This window comes from Cherax quadricarinatus, chromosome 4 (genome assembly GCF_038502225.1).
Source record: "Cherax quadricarinatus isolate ZL_2023a chromosome 4, ASM3850222v1, whole genome shotgun sequence".
In the NCBI taxonomy this organism is placed as follows: Eukaryota; Metazoa; Arthropoda; class Malacostraca; order Decapoda; family Parastacidae; genus Cherax; species Cherax quadricarinatus.
The window spans coordinates 2689546-2707964 of NC_091295.1; the positions used below are offsets into that span (position 1 = coordinate 2689546).

The window sequence follows — 18419 nt, forward strand, 5'->3', positions numbered from 1 at the left end:
CTGAGCTAGAAAGGGCTGAGGGGAGTGCAAAAGGTATCATCAGAGTTTGTGGAGAATTCATTGCCAGCACACACTCAAGGGCCCCTGCCAGCAAAACAATTTAAGGGCCTATTTAGAAATCACCACATCACCCAAAATTAACTAGACAAACACTACTTCACACCTACCAGTAACTCAAAAAACTCCTGAATAATTTATGACTTCTCAATTATTTGATCATTTACTTCAAACTTAAAATTGTTTCAATTTCATTATTGTAAATTGTGCTTAATGATTGCTCAACTAGTTAATGATTACTTCAAATTTAAAATTGTTTCAATTTCATCGTTTTAAAATGTGAAACCCAGAGCCACCCTCCAGAACTCTGGAGGGCGGATCAGCATATCCCCAAGTGATTCAAATTCCATGGCAAACACCACCACCAAGGGCCTCAACAGAATGGGACAAAAAGCAATACTCTTCCTTCAACTTAGGGGCTATAATTTCGGAGAGATCTCCCAAGGCCAAACACAGGGAAGAAAAGAGAGGGAAGGCATCTGGAGAGGAGCTGAGATGGAATAGATGGGGTGGGGAAGGGAGGAGTGGTGGGCAATTAGGTTTGGCCTGTAATACCAAGAAACAATACCAACAGCTTTGCTGATCAGGTGGTTGAAAGGAAGGCCTGGGTTGGAACCTGGCCTGAAGGTCAATGATCCTAGTGTAATCTACAGGTAATAAACACACACTGTATAAAGATATGACAACCTTTACTTCCATTTTTATTGCTACTTATAATTTTTTGTATTACAATATGTTAGAGTATTTATTTTTATTCATGAATGGTTGTATGTTAGTAACTGAAGAGTTAAATCACAATACCGTGACTGAAACAATTCCCTATTAAGCCACAATTCAAAGAAAAAAATTAAGAAAATATTTTGGTTCTGTCTGGACTATTATCAGGTCACAAGAGGGTTAATACATCATTTCAATATTCCTCGATGAATTATGGGTTAATCGTGAAATGCCTTAGTAATTCTTAACATTAATTCAACACTATTAAGTCTAAAAAAAATGTGCTTGACAAAAGCGATAATGAGGAGATAGCACACAAAATAAGGGTCACAAGCATTATGGGGAAGGTAGGCAGATGGATTTTCAGGTTCCTAATACATGCAACACAAAGTGTAGTAGTATTAAGAGCAAAATGAAGCATCAGCAAAGTAAAAAGCTCAGTTCCCCAAGGCGCTGTCCTGGCACCTCTGCTGTTTTTTATTCTCATTGTAGACATTAATAAAAACACCCATCACAGTTTGGTATCAGTACATATTTGGAAATAACACTAAACTAAGAATGAAAGTCGCTTCAGTAGAAGACACTGAAAAATTGCAGGAAGATTTAAGCAGAATTTACCAGTGGGCAGTGGAGAACATGACATTCAATGGTGATAGGTTCCAGCTGCTTAGGTATGGAAAGAATGAGAAACTCAAAAGGGACACTGAATACAAAACTCAGCAGGATCATCAGAGTGAAAGGAACACATGAAACATTTAAGGAATAATTATGTCAGCTGACCTTTCTTTCATAGAACACAATAAGATCAAGGTGACAACAGCCAGGAAGATGAAGAGGTGGATAATGAGAATTTTCAAAACAAGAGAAATAATGCCAATGGTGACACTTTTCAAATCACTTGTGCTCCCTCATTTGGAATACTGCTTAGCATTGATGGCAAGAGAAATATCAGATCTGATACAGAGATCCTTTACAGCCTACATATAGCCAATAAAGCATCTAAATTACTGGGAATACCTTAAAACTCTTACATATGTACTCAATGGAACAGAGAAGAGACACATAACAACATATACCTGGAGAGTACGTACTTGAATCCTAAACATAATCTGCACACTGCCATAACATACTGGAGTGAGAGATATGGAAGAAAGTGCAAAATAAACCCAGTGAAAAGCATGAGTGTGGTGGGTAAAATAAGGGGACACTATCAATGTCCATGGTCTCAGATCATTCAACATCTTACAAGAAGATATCAGGAACACTGTTGGGACAAATGCAGAATTTTTCAAGAGGAAACTGGACAAGTATCTTCACCAAATGCCGATTAACCAGGCTGTATGGATATGAGGATCAGCAGCCCACCAGCAGCGACAGCCTGGTTGACCAGGCAAGCACCAGACAAGCCTGGCCCTAGAAGAAAATCTCTCAGAACTCATCAAAGGTATATCTAGGTCACCCTGCCTTGCTGGGAGAGCCATTTCAGAAAAAGCTAATAACAGGGACATTCCCTTCAAAAATGCAATACTGAATAATAAAAATTCTTAACTCCAGTAACCTTAATAAAGATTAAACATATTCTTTAAAACATTGATCAAGAATATGCAATGTATTGAAACAGAGAATGCATTACTAGTACCATCTGACTTACGACCGAGCTTGGTTCTGACCAACCGATCCTAAGTCAAAATGGACGCAAGTCGAACCTTAGAAAATTGCTGACATACTGGGTAAGGCATAATGCCAAACCTTTCTACATAAAGTACCTACATAGTATCGTACAGTGGAGCCTCTACTTACGAGTGTAATCTGTTCTTTTGGGTTATCCTAGGATTTTATACATATGCTGCTATGTATGATACTCTATGTAACTGTATTTGTGTACATCTGAATAAACTTACTCAAGCACATGTGGCATTGTAAGCTTATTTAGGTATACACAAATAAAGTTACATAGATTATCATACATAGCAGCATATGTTTGGAGATCTAGGATAACCAAAAAAAAAAAAAAGTCAGACAGACATATTCCCATGTACCATATGGTACAATGTACCATATGGTACAATATACCATACTGTACATTGTACCACATAATACCATTGTACCATATAATACCATTTTATGATACACCATTGTACCATATGGTTCAGATCCACTTCCATCAGTCTTAGAACCATATGTTGAGAAGAGGAGAATCAGAATTCGCCCGGTGAGTGAGAGCTTCCTTAATGCCAAGCATGGTGAACAAAGCCACTTTGGTGGCGTTCCCACGATGCCATACGGGTGTCCAGATTTTTTCTATAGTGCACACACTGACCACCCACAGATGTAGGCCTACCAGCCTTCTCGAGCTAAATTTGAGGCCGCTAGAATTTTGGCGTAGTTCTTCGGTTTGGACCTACAACTCAAAGCTGTAGAATTACGGCATGGACCCTGAAAGGGTTAATTGCTACAATCTTAATGGTACACTCTTGATGGTATACTCTTAATGATACACTCTTAGTTTGTGTTTATCAATGATTTCCTGCTTTAATTCCATGGAAATCATCCTCTTTTTCTTCTCAGCACTGTCCTTTGCACTTGCTTTCTTAGAACCCATGCTTAGACACAAGAAATACTGCAAAATAACTGCATGAAACATAAGCAAATCATGAGAATTATCTCCACTGCTAGTTGAAGCACACGCGGACTGAGTGTTGTTTTCATACACGTAATGCCCTCTCGTGATGGTGTTCTCAAACTCACTTATAATTATTATAGTATTATTTATTATTATTAGTAGGTATGTATTATAATAATTTATATTATTATATTACTGTATATATATTATTATTATTACTATTATTATTCTTATAATAATACTCTTGCTTACCGGCGTCAACATGACTTAAGAAATCGTAATGACACGATTGCAATCGTGTCATTACGATTTCTTAAGTCATGTTGACGGCAGTGAAGGGACTTGAGCTAGAGTTCGTCACGGCCACGCTAGCTGGAGATTCGTCTGTAAAAGCTTGCATTTGTGGTCACAGAGGTGCCTGTGCTAACTTTCCTATGGTGTAGAAATATACCTAGTTGGATGAATCTTATTGTGGCTAGCTGGTCTAGTGGCTAGCGCGACGGGCTGGAGTTTTGAGACTCTATGACCGCGGGTTCAATCCCGGCCGGGGGTATGGTTTTCTCTTGCTTACCATTTGAAATTTTTATTCACACAAAAAATAGAAGATTTAATATCATGCAAACTACTGCATTATTGTAATACTAATTGTATAAATAATGTCAACCCTTTCATGACTGCGCATTTGGAATGGCCACTCGAACAGGTATTGTTTACTCTTGAACATTGGCAAAAATCGAACATTTCTGCTACTTTGAGCTCAATTTCAAGGTACTTTTCGTCATGAAATCAATCAAAATCATCTACTTCTGTAATATATCTTCCATTCTATAAATGAGACCAAAAAACAAGAATACAACCATAAAAACCATACGAAAATATACTGCTAAGGGGCGGCTAATGACTGAGAAGTGAACTCTGTTGTTTATGGTCCGATTTCTTTCAATTTTGGTGTACGTTAAGAAGCACCTTTCCATCATACATTGCCCAAGTTTCAATAAGATAGTCCAACAAACAAATGAGATCCAATTCCCTAGATTAAGAGCAAGAACCCCTCACCAGCGTCAAGAAACCTCCCTTGAGGCCGGCGCGCACCTGGAAATTTCGCTCGTGTCTGGAAGCAAAAATCGACCGAGTGACTGCTCATATCCGGAAAAACTTGCACGTGGGTGCACTTGTAAGTAGAAGTTCCACTGTATTTTATTTTTTTACTAAATATTTTACTACTGTATATCAACATCACAGTTATTGTAATGATTTTGGTTGAGAGTAAGAGCCTTTCTTGCCACAAGCTCGAGTGCAAGATTCAGGCTTCCTCTTAGGGGTCATGGTGAAATTTACTGTCCAGGTACATATATATAGTACAGTACAGTTAATATAGTACGATGCAATTGATAGGGCAGGGTAACTCAAAGTGATGCTGCCTGAGTGATGTGAGAGCTCTCCCGAGATGGCGAGTTGCTGCGAGTAGTGGTCAACTGTTGTACAGTGGTATGCATCGGCCTGCCCAGCCCTGCTGCCAGACATATGGTCATAAGTACAAGTGGTCGTATGTCGAGCAGGTCGTAAGTCGGATGGTACTAGAACTAGAATAGTGTGATTCCTTATTGTCAAATTGGTTCTAATTATTTTGCATTTGCCTTTCTTTTGCCTTCATACAAGTAGCTGAGAGTGGAAAAATTTGAAGACCTCATGAATGGTTCTTACAGCAGGTTCAAGAAGAAATACTCTTGACCTGCTCCATGCATTCTCTGGAAAGAAAAAAGTGTATTAGACCTTATATATACAGGATTGTATACAAATCTTGTACATCCTGTCTTCATTTAACAACAGAGTTCTGTTCCTAAGACCACATCGTTAAACGAATTCATTGGTAAGCGAGGACATTACTATAATGGTAGTGGGTTTGTGTCAACCATCACTGATATTGTTTTAATGTCACCTTTGTACCATTTATAACATTTCTGGTATATTTTTAAATGTTTTTACAGTAGTATACTGTATATTGACATAAACAGAATAGAGGAAATCAGCTCTAATATACATTATTTAGGTATGAATACTGGTCAGAGAGTCCACTGTAAGTCCGAGACGTCGGTAAATGAGTCCATCGCTAAGTGAGGAGAGGCTGTATTAAGAAAACAAATTTTTTTTCCTTAAAATTGATGTTATTATGATTTAATAAACAAAATAGATTATACAGCTGCACTGTGAAGAATACTGAAAGTAGGAATGCAATGATTTGAAATGTTAACTGAACTGTGTTGCCTGTTCATCATTGGATGAATGATGGTGAGGCTCCTGGCCTCTGTGAAAGATGAATGAAGTCATACAAAACATGTATATCTTCATAGAAACTAAAGCTTCAACATTTTCTTCAATACAATCATTTTAAAATAAACTACAAACTCATTAAATTTTAACTATTTAAAAGTAGTTTCTGGGTACCACACGCAATATTTTAGGTTTGTAAATACAGTGGTGCCTCGGGATACGAACTGCTCAAAACTTGAACATTTATTTAAGTGTATTTATGTAAGTGCTTTTGTAAGGGGGGTCTGAAATGGATTAATCTAATTTACATTATTCCCTATGGAAATAAATTCGTTCGGTACTGGCACTCGAACAGCCTTCTGGAACGAAGTAAGTTCGTATCCCGAGGTACCACCACTGTTTTACAAACACTTAGGAAGAATTTTTACAGAAAGAAAAAGAAGCAGAAAAAGCAGCACAGAACATAATTGAACTAGAATGTTAAGAGTCAAAATGAATAAGAACTGATACAGCAGTAGTAGTGTAGTACAAGGGAAAGATGAGAGTGAAAATGATACTGTAGTAGTACTTTAAAGTGAAAGAAAGATACGAGTGAATATCATAGTGGACATAATGAGAATAAGGTTTTAAAGTAAGAAATATATTAATATTACTTCATAGGGAGTGTCTTGATGCTGGTGAGGGGCTCCTGATCCAAGGAAAAGTAGCTACCCTCTCTTTCCTCAGAACAAACTTTTTTTCTTCCAATTCTCCAGATACAACACATGCAGGGGATCAGCAACTATGCTGACACACATAATTGTTATGAATGAAGAAACTATTATTAACTGTTAATCCTTATTTCGGAGATTTAAAGTACAGGAGGGCCCCGCTTTATGGCGTTTCACTTTACGGCATTCCGCTAATACGGTCATTTCAAATTATGACCAAAACTCGCTATACGGCTCCCCCACCTGACTTTCTAATACGGTCACCGCGCCCCACCCTGTTTGTTTACATTCTTCGTGAGCTCAGTAAGCACTAAGTCTCTCCATTTTGTCTGGAAACTCCAAAATTTCAAATGTTTTTAAAAGTTATTTCATATTTTATATATACTCTGATAATTATACTTATGTATACCTGTACTTAAATAAACTTACATACTGTGCTGGCATGCAGGTACACATTAAAATCAGTAAGAGTGTCTTATGTCTCCAGACATCATATTAGTAATGATAATAATAATCATCGAGTCTCATTTAAATGTCGTATATTACGCTGAATACACATTTTCATTAATCCATCTATGATATTTTTTCAAAATTATATAATAAACACGATACATAATATAAAAAGATGATAAATACACCCCACAATAGAATAAATAAACATAAATATGAGATGTGGTAGCAGACGACTTGCACAAGTGGCGCCATATTAGAAATGATAATAATAATAATAATCACCGAGTCTCATTAAATGTTGTATATTACGTTAATATACACATTTTCATTAATCCATCCATGATATTTTTTTCAAAATTATATAATAAACACGATACATAACATAAAAAGATGATAAATACACCCTACAATAGAATAAATAAACATAAATATGAGATGTGGTAGCCAGATAACTTGCACAAGTGATGTCAAGAATAACATTTTCTCTAATCTAACATAAGAGAAAATGTGTTACTGGGGGTAACTGTAGAAAATTATTCCTTTTGTATGTATGTAAGTAAGTTTATTCAGGTATACACAAATACAGTTACATAGATTATCATACATAACAACATATGTGTAGAGAACCTACGATAACCCAAAAAAGTCAGAGTGACTTATTTCCATTGCCTTCACTCGGAGCATCATTTCTTCTCAAAATGATGTTACATGAGAATGGGAGTGTTCCTCTTTATTTATTCTACCGTATCAATGTAGAGACAACCTGTACACAATGTAACTAGTGCACAAACCAGACGTGTACACTTCGTTTACAAAACTTACCTTTGCCTGGTTTGTTTACATAACTCTGCGCCTGTCCTCTCTCATGCACTCATTCTTTCTCTCTCTCATTTATTCGTTTTATCTTATTTACTTACTCCTGACCCTACATTAAGACTACAAATATTTTAAGGTAAGTAATGAGTGAACTGTATATACATTTTATCGCTCTGGGATGCTTAAATGTAATAGAATATTATGTGTAGGTGGGTTGGCCTGGTATGGTAGCCCGGCTGACTACCATACATACCACACTTGATTTTTTACAATAAATACTACTCATCTCACCCTATATTTTAAGGTAAGTAATGAGTGAACTGTATATACATTTTATCGCTCTGGGATGCTTAAATATCATAGAATTGTATGTGTGGGTGGGAGTAACTATGCTGACAAAAATGAGATCGCCAGTACTGGAAGAGGTTGAGAAGTTATTATTGGTGTGGATAAATGAGAAACAATTAGCAGGAGATACTCTTATGACTTCGTTTATTTGTGAAAAGGCTAGGCGGTTGCATGAAGATTTGGTAAAGAAATTGCCTGCAAATAGTGGTGAAGTGAGTGGATTTAAGGCCAGCAAAGGCTGGTTTGAGAGATTTAAGAACTGTACTGGCATACACAGTGTGGTAAGGCATGGTGAAGCTGCCAGTTCGGACCACAAGGCGGCTGAAAAATATGTGCATGAATTCCAGGAGTACATAGAGGCTGAAGGACTGAAACCTGAACTAGTGTTCAATTGTGACGAAACAGGCCTCTTTTGGAAGAAAATGCCAAAGAGGACCTTCATTACACAAGAGGAAAAGGCAATGCCAGGACATAAGCCTATGAAAGACAGGCTGATGCTAATGTTCTGCACTAATGCTAGTGGGGATTTCAAAGTGAAGCCATTACTAGTGTACCATTCTGAAAATCCCAGAGTGTTCAGGAAAAACAATGTTATGAAGAGTAAATTGTGTGTGTTTTGGAAATCTAATAGTAAGGCATGGGTCACGAGGGAAATTTTCGTCGAGTGGTTCAACGAAGTGTTTGGCCCTAGTGTGAAGGAGTATCTCCTGGAAAAGAAATTGGATCTCAAGTGCGTGCTAGTAATGGACAATGCACCTGCTCATCCTCCAAACTTGGATGACCTAATTTTCGAGGAGTTTGGGTTCATCACAGTAAAGTTCTTGCCCCCGAATACCACTCCTCTCCTCCAACCCATGGACCAGCAGGTTATTGCAAACTTTAAAAAACTCTACACAAAAGCAATGTTTCACAGGTGCTTGACTGTGACCACAGACACTCACTTGACCCTAAGGGAATTTTGGAGAGAACACTTCAGCATCCTCCACTGCATAACCCTTATAGGTATGGCTTGGGAGGGAGTGACTACCAGGACTTTGAACTCTGCCTGGAGAAAATTGTGGCCAGATTGTGTCGACAAGAGGGATTTTGAAGGATTTGGGACTGACCCTAATGAGCCTATGTCTGTTGTAAAATCAATTGTGGCACTGGGGAGTTCCATGGGGTTGGATGTGAGTTTGGAAGATGTGGAAGAATTGGTGGAAGACCACAATGAAGAGCTCACCACTGAGGAGCTGCAAGAGCTTCAGCAGGAAGAGCAACACATCGCAGCTCAGAATCTTGCTGCAGAGGAGGAGGAAGAGAGATGGAAGAAGGTGCCTTCTTCAGAAATTGAAGAGATTTTTACTATGTGGGGTAAGATGGAAAGCTTTATGGAGAAACATCACCCTAACAAGGTTGTTGCAAGCCAGGTTGGCAACATGTACAGTGACAAAGTCTTGGGCCATTTTACGGAAGTGTTAAAGAGACACCAGAAACAGAGCTCTCTCCACAGTTATTTTGTGAGACAGGACTCCAGTGACTCTCAAGGTGGTCCTAGTGGCATTAAGAAACAGAGAAGAGAAGCAACCCCAGAAAAGCAAATGGTACCTGAGGTGTTGATGGAAGGGGATTCCCCTTCCAAACTATAAACAATCCACTCTCTCTCTCCTCCTCCAGTCTCCCATACACTAAGGAGAATCTCCAATAAAGGTAAGTGTTATGCTGTTAATGTTTCATTCATCATTTCCCATTGTATTGTTTATGTACTACATGTATATTTCATGTTAAAAATTTTTTTGTTTTAATACTTCTGGGTGTCAGGAACGGATTAATTGTATTTACATTATTTCTTATGGGGAAAATTGATTCGTAAATCGTAAATTTCGTTTATAGTAACGGCTCCAGGAACGGATTATTACGCACAACGAGGGACCACTGTATTTAATTACCATTATTGATAGAGTAACTAGATATCCTGAAGCAATTCCATTGCACAGTACAGTGGACCCTCAACCAGCGATATTAATCCGTTCCTGAGAGCTCATCGTTAATTGAAATAATCGTTAGTCAAGTTAATTTTCCCCATAGGAAATAATGGAAATCAAATTAATCCGTGCAAGACACCCCAAAGTATTGAAAAAAAAAAAAATTTTACCACATGAAATATTAATTTTAATACACACAAACTGAAGAAGACATGCACAGTTTCATGACACTTACCTTTATTGAAGATCTGGTGATGATTGATGGGATGGGAGGAGGGGAGGGTGTTGATCTTCTTAGTGTTTAGAAGGGGAATCCCCTTCTGTTAGCACTTGAGGTAGCAAGTCTTTTTCTGGGGTTACTTCCCTTGTTCTTTTAATGCCACTAGGACCAGCTTCAGAGTCACTGGACTTCTGTCGCACAACATATCTGTCCATAGATACCTGTACCTCTCGTTCCTTTATGACTTTCCTAAAGTGGTTCACAACATTGTCAGTGTACAGGTTGCCAACACAGCTTGCAGTAGCTGTGTCAGGGTGATTTTCTTCAAAAAAGGTTTGCACTTCAAGCCACTTTGCACACATTTCCTTAATCTTAGAAGTAGGCAACTTCTTCAATTTCTCTCTCCCCTCCTCCGAAGCAGTTTCCTCAGGTCTGCCCTCTTGCTGTTCAAGATGATCTAGCAGCTCATCAGTGGTTAGTTCTTCATTGTCCTCCTCCACCAGCTCTTCCACATCCTCCCCACTAACCTCCAACCCCAAGGACTTCCCCAATGCCACAATGGATTCCTCAACTGGCATAGGATTCTCAGGGTTAGCCTCAAACCCTTCAAAATCCCTTTTGTCTACACATTCTGGCCACAGTTTTTTCCAAGCAGAGTTCAAGGTGCTCTTAGTCACTTCCTCCCAAGCCTTACCTATAATGTTTACACAATTGAGGATGGTAAAATGATCTTCCCAAAACTCTCTTAGAGTCAGTTGAGTTTCTGAGGTCACTACAAAACACCTTTCAAACATAGCTTTTGTGTACAGTTTCTTGAAGTTGGAAATGACCTGCTGGTCCATGGGCTGCAGGAGAGGAGTGGTAGTGGGAGGCAAAAACTTCACCTAAATGAAGCTCATGTCCCTAGAAAGTCGCTCTGCCAAGTCTGAAGGATGACCAGGAGCATTGTCTAATACCAGGAGGCACTTAAGGTCTAATTTCTTTTCAATTAGGTAATTTTTCACATTGGGGGCAAATGCATGGTGTAACCAGTCATAGAAAAAGTCCCTAGTGACCCATGCCTTACTGTTTGCCCTCCACAGCACACACAAATTAGCCTTGACGACATTGTTTTTCCTGAACACTCCGGGAGTTTCAGAGTGATACACTAATAAAGGCTTCACTCTGCAATCACCACTAGCATTGGCACACATCAACAGAGTAAGCCTGTCTTTCATAGGCTTATGTCCTGGGAGTGCCTTTCCCTCCTGAGTAATGTAGGTCCTGCTTGGCATAGTCTTCCAAAACAGGCCTGTTTCGTCACAATTAAACACTTGTTCAGGTTTCAGTCCTTCACTGTCTATGTACTCCTTGAATTCCTGCACATATTTTTCAGCCGCTCTGTGGTCCGAACTGGCAGCCTCACCATGCCTTATCACACTATGAATGCCACTACGCTTCTTAAATCTCTCAAACCAACCTTTGCTGGCCTTAAATTCACTCACATCACTAGTTGCTGGCATTTTTTTAATTAAATCGTCATGCAACTTCCTAGCCTTTTCACATATGATCGCTTGAGAGATGCTATCTCCTGCTATCTGTTTCTCGTTTATCCACACCAATAAGAGTTTACCTGGAGTTTACCTGGAGAGAGTTCCGGGGGTCAACGCCACTGCGGCCCGGTATGTGACCAGGCCTCCTGGTGGATCAGAGCCTGATCAACCAGGCTGTTACTGCTGGCTGCACGCAAACCAACGTACGAGCCACAGCCCGGCTGGTCAGGAACCGACTTTAGGTGCTTGTCCAGTGCCAGCTTGAAGACTGCCAGGGGTCTGTTGGTAATCCCCCTTATGTCTCTCAACATCTTCTACCGCTTACGATCTCAGTTTCGAAAACATAGTTGCACCTTTGGCAAGAACAGCTTCCTTGATTGCCGTTTTCTTGCCCACAATAGTAGCGATGGTTGATTGGGGTTTATTATACAACCTGACCAGCTCAGAGACACGCACTCCACTTTCATACTTAGCAATGATCTCTTTCTTCATCTCCATAGTAATTCTCACCCTTTTTGCTGTAGGGTTGGCACTAGAAGCTTTCTTGGGGACCATGGTGACTTATTTTGCAGGAGCAATCACTACAAAGGCTGTGATAATATGAAATGTTCCAATTGTATGTTTGGAAGCGACCGCGGTGGCTGGTTTGTAAACAGTGGCACCCACGGGACAAGTGAGGCGCGCTCAGGCCAAAGTGGACGCGCCTCGTACGGAACGAATAGCGCTGGTCGGGTTTTTAAGCGCTAGTTGAGGCAAAATTTTTGCGTTAAAATGTATCGCTAGTCAGATTTATCGTTAATCAATGCCATCGCTGGTTGAGGGTCCACTGTATTAATACTAAAGCTATTCTCAAAGCTTTAACAAGATTTATTTCTTGTTTTGGCATTCCTAAAACTATTCAAGTGATCAAGGTACTAACTTCACTGCCAAAGCATTTAGGGAAGCATTAACTAGGTTAGGGATAATCCACAACTTATCCACTGCCTATCATCCTCAGTCCCAAGGCGCCTTGGAAAGATTTCATCAGACGTTAAAAACCACGATGAGAACTTTTTGCATGCATTTTCCTACAGACTGGGATGAATCAGTACCTTTGTTGCTGTTCTCAGTACGAGAAACGGTGCAAGAGTCTACCGGGTATAGTCCGTTTGAGCTGATCTTTGGGCACAATGTACGAGGTCCTCTTCGGGCGCTCAAAGAAGGATGGATGGGAGAAGACGTTAGCTCAACACTCTACAACCCTTCTTCAAGGTTGCAGGTGGCACGTCAGTTAGCCAAGGTTAACCTAAAGGCAGCTCAAAATAAGATGAAACAGAGGTATGACAGAAATGCACAATTCCGCTCCTTCCATCCAGGAGACAAGGTGTTGGTGCAGGAACCTATACCTGGCCACACCTTGAAAGCTAGATTTACGGGACCTATGCAAATTGTAAGTAAATTATCTGATGTAAATTATGTGGTAGCTCCCCTTGATAAGACCTCAAAAACTAAAACAAACCACATTAATCAATTCAAATCTTTTCATACACCAGATATTGACTCTGTCCTCTTCCTCTGAGGACGACTGACTCTTTGCACTCTATTTCTGAAATTAATGTTAAACTTTCAAACTCTGTCCTCCTCAAGGACCTTAGCCCTTTAATGGTGGGGCTGTCTGAAATTCAAGCAACAAGTTTACCTGCGCTTTTACAGTCATACCCTGATATTTTTTCGGATGTGCTGAAAAAATGTACGTTAGGTTATCATGATGTAGATGTGGGAAACTCTAAACCTATTAAACTCTCCCCCTACAGAGCTAATCCTGAAAAGCAGAGACTACTTCAGCAGGAAGTAGAATTTCTGTTAGAGCATGGTTTAGTGGAGGAGGAGTCTAGTCCATGGGCTTCACCGTGCATCCTTGTTAAAAAAGCTGATGGAGGGTTTCATATGTGTACAGACTACCGTAAGGTAAATGAGGTCACAATCACAGATGCTTACCCTCTTCCTCGTCTGGATGACATAATCAACTTTGTGGGTAAGGCTACTTTTGTATCCAAGTTAGATCTCCTTAAAGGTTACTATCAGGTACCTTTGACGGATAAGGCGAAGGAAATCTTTGCCTTCGTAATTCCAGGAGGTCATTATCAATATACAGTTACCCCCTTTGGAATGAAAAACTCCCCCTCTTCATTCCAGAAACTTATCCATCAGGCTATTAAAGGACTTGAAGGCATGGCAGCGTACCTGGATGATATTGTCGTGGTGTTTGATACTTGGGATCAACACCTATTTAGACTTAAGGCTCTTTTTGAGACCTTTCAGAGTTCCCATTTAACTGTTAATTTATCTAAGTCTTCCTTTGGCCAGGCCTCTATTACTTTTCTAGGCCATGAAGTAGGTAGTGGTAAAGTTGCTCCTAAACTTGCTAAAACTCTTGCCATTAAAGATTATCCAGTTCCACATGATAGGAAATCTCTTCAAGGTTTCCTAGGCATGATAGGATTTTACAGAAGATTCTTTAAGAATTTCTCAGATATTGTAGCCCCTCTTACCTCTCTTACCAGTCACAAAGTTCCCTTTATTTGGACTTCAGTTGCTCAGGATGCTTTTGACAAAGCAAAAAGATTATTGTGTACTGCACCCATTCTTTTGTCTCCAGACTTCTCCAAACCTTTCTCATTACAGGTTGATGCTTGTGAATCTGGGGCTTGGCCAGTACTATTGCAAAACGGGGCCAAGGAGTTGCAGCCTGTAGCCTTCTTCTCGGGCTTACTCTACCACTGAAAAAGAAGCCCTTGCGCTGGTACTGGCTTTGGAGCACTTTGATGTATATGTGGGACAAACTTCGCAGGTGGTCACTGTCTACAGTGATCACAATCCTCTAGTATATCTCCAAACCATGAAGAACCACAACACAAGGCTCACGAGATGGACGCTAAGACTGCAACCCTATTTTCTGAGAATTGTACATATTGCCGACAAAGAAAATATGTTGGCAGACTCTTTATCTAGAGTCTAACAATATTATTTATAATTATATATATTAGGTTAGGATGTGTTAGGTTACTTGTAGTAACCTCTTCCAAGCTCTTTTTTTTATCCCCTGGTGTGGGGCTTTTTTTTAGTGAGGGGATGCGGGCTACTGTCCGCCCGTGTCTTGGACCTAAGCTAGCCCGACTGTCTGCTGTCTCGCTCTGAGTTTAGGGTTTGGCTTTTTGTCACGTGAAAAGCTGAGCTCTATCTAAGAGTTGGATGGTTGAGAGGAAAGGCTGTCCCATTATTTTGTGCCATGGAGGTACGATTACCACTGGGAGGTGGGAGCCTAATCCTGAGCCTTCTCGGGGTGGGGGTGTGGCATGCAAAGAGTACGTAACCTTTATTTGCCGCACGTACACACCCTCATTTACAGGCTATCTCCCCCAACCAGCGAACCAGGTGACTGAGGGTTGACGATGGGGCCCCGTCGTTCAACCAGTACCCAGGTTCCAGCCAATGAGATGGTTTTGGCAATCGCAGAGGTTATGTGGGTACCACTCTCCTGTCTGCCCTTGTCATTCCCATTCTAGAGCTGGTTGAAGCACGGTCTGCTCTCTAGTGGCTTCTATTCTGCCTTGCTTACCGTGGATTGCACTAATACCTATTGCTGTACATAGTGTATATAGTGTACATACTTCTGTTCTGAATTGGTGAAGGATAATACAAGTCAAAAGTTTTCTGCTGTGTTTATTTTGCTCCGTTTACAACCAGGATAACAGGCCATTTGGACTCCTGGGTTGTAATAAAAACACACCACAAAGTTGCTGTTTTACACCAATAAAACAGTTGCAGTTTTTTCTCATTATGCACTGCATGCTGCAGGATTTTTGTATAGTGCACACTTACCACACAGACCTATTCTCTCATATGTAGGCCCAAATTTACCGGTCACAGCTTATCTGAGTGAGCTGAGCTCATGGTGACAGACAGTGGCTTCAGAGTCACCTTATCTTTTATGGACAATGTACAGTGCATGTGCTTTACGTAACGAGAAGCATTTCTTTTATTCATTGGAACCATGACTAGAGCTAAAAGTAAGCAGGTTATAACAATAAATGGAGAAAAAGAAATTGGAATGACTTATGCAGCAAGTAGCGCCACTAAACAGAAGCGGCAGGTTGGTGCGGCAACTCTGGAAATTTGAAATTATGCTAGCCGAAACTAGTGCCGGATTACCGATGGAACTGGATTACTGATTGCCGGATTAGTGATGGCCGACCTGTATTTATGTTTTATTATTCATTAAGAAATAGAAACTACAAATTATTGTCATTAACATACTCATGAGAAAGCACTAAAACCAGAAAGGGTTATATAACACCTGAGGAATATGCAGTCATCAGGTTTGATTCAAGAAGGATAGCTGTACATCCTTGGATCAAGAGCCCTTTGCCAACATGTAGGCACTGCTCACCTTAAAGTACAACACAATATTACTACACAATCACCTCTGTTTAATTTTTCAGCATCTTGGGTTCATTCCATTTGTCGCAAATCCTCTTGACAACTATGAAAATGGCACCCATGAAACACTGAATTGCTATTTCAACAAGTTTACCCCAGTTTTTTGGACTAAGAAGCAACTTTAAGCCTTCAGCCACACTTGCCACACTGAAGCTTTGCAGGAACCTCTGAAAATAATACACAACTTTATCACTGAAAGTAAACATAGCCTAAAACAATTACCAATGCTACAGTTTGTATAGTTTGCTATTTCATGTTATATTTAATGAAGGTACTGTCAAGAAAATATCGTTACTCTACTACAGTACAAATAATAATAAAAGGTCTAGGCTTATATGTTGACTATAATACTGCTTTAAACTAAAACTTTCTAAAAATATTATAACAATCACCAGAGATACTTGTTTCATATTGCTATAAGTCAAAACTTTCTAAAATTATTAATACAATTACAGGAGGTACTTCATACTGATTTAGACTAATATTTTTTACAAATAATTACATGACCTAACAGAATACTTCATTCTACTGAATGCTCAGCAACTCAGTAAATGACCATATGACCTGTCTTTGAAATACTTATTTGTGCTTAATTGTTATTTACTATAATTTTTACCACTGAATATATCATTGCTTAGTTAATCTTAAGTTAATTTTAAGCCTGCCCAAAATGCTCTGCATACAAGGGGCTTTTGGCATGTTACACTTAACCACTGTATTTCTTTGTACATCTATGTATCATGTCCAATTTAATAATAAATAAAATAAATAAATAAATGTGTGTTGAAATAAATAAATAAATAAATAAAAATGATAATGATTTATATCTCTGAGCCATGCAAAAAAGTAGATACGTGAATGAGGGCAGCAATAGGTACAAAAGAAAGCTGCTAATTCTGCAGCGCATTTCGGGCAACTAATCTTAAGGCTTAAATACTACTTAAGAACTAGATAAAGCTATTATCTAAGATTACTTGTTTAGTTAACTACAATCATATTTACATTAACAAAACAGTTACATATTATTTAAACTGGTTCAATGATTTTCAATTTTATGGAGTGACTGGACAGAGATGGTAAAAATACAGCAACTTATGATATATTACAATACAAATATAATGGGACAATGTATGTTACTAACTGTATATGGAAGCTGAAGGAAGGGTGAAAGAAAAACAAGGACAGAACTGGTTGAGAATAGGTCTTGTTAGATAGAGCATATTATTGTCAAGATTATATTATGGAGATGAGGTACTTTTTAACAATGGCTCTTGAAGTGACTGATGGACAGGAGATTCTAAGAAACCTCTGGCAGAGAGTTCCAGATTTTAGGGCCTTTTATGCACATTGACGTTTTATAAAGGCTGAGTTAGATGCGGGCATGAACTTGCATGCATATGCATATGCATATATATATATATATATATATATGCATATGTATATATATATGCATATATATATATATATATATGCATATATATATATATATATATATGCATATGTATATATATATATGCATATATATATATATATATATATATATATATATATATATATATATATATATATATATATATATATATATATGCATATATATATATATATATATATATATATATATATATATATATATATATATATATATATATATATATATATATATATATATATGCATATATATATATATATATATATATATATATATATATATATATATATATATATATATATATATATATATATATATATATTTTTTTTTTTTTTTTTATTATCACACCGGCCGATTCCCACCAAGGCAGGGTGGCCCGAAAAAGAAAAACTTTCACCATCATTCACTCCATCACTGTCTTGCCAGAAGGGTGCTTTACACTACAGTTTTTAAACTGCAACATTAACACCCCTCCTTCAGAGTGCAGGCACTGTACTTCCCATCTCCAGGACTCAAGTCCGGCCTGCCGGTTTCCCTGAATCCCTTCATAAATGTTACTTTGCTCACACTCCAACAGCACGTCAAGTATTAAAAACCATTTGTCTCCATTCACTCCTATCAAACACGCTCATGCATGCCTGCTGGAAGTCCAAGCCCCTCGCACACAAAACCTCCTTTACCCCCTCCCTCCAACCCTTCCTAGGCCGACCCCTACCCCGCCTTCCTTCCACTACAGACTGATACACTCTTGAAGTCATTCTGTTTCGCTCCATTCTCTCTACATGTCCGAACCACCTCAA

The 18419-nt window shown here is 38.9% G+C and overlaps 1 protein-coding gene across 4 annotated transcripts in view; it reads right to left on the reverse strand.

Annotated features, from left to right (window-relative positions):
* Positions 1-729: 729 nt before the first annotated feature.
* Positions 730-18419, reverse strand: part of LOC128684236 (protein Nazo) — a 53604-nt gene continuing 35914 nt past the window's right edge. For all 4 annotated transcript variants that reach the window (XM_070094002.1, XM_070094008.1, XM_070094014.1 and 1 more), the window contains exons 4-5: positions 16175-16357; positions 730-5145 (exon numbers count right to left, since the gene is read on the reverse strand). In XM_070094002.1, coding sequence (XP_069950103.1) covers positions 16181-16357 — 177 coding nt within the window. In that variant the 3' untranslated portion in view covers positions 730-5145; positions 16175-16180. The remainder of the gene's footprint in view (positions 5146-16174; positions 16358-18419) is intronic.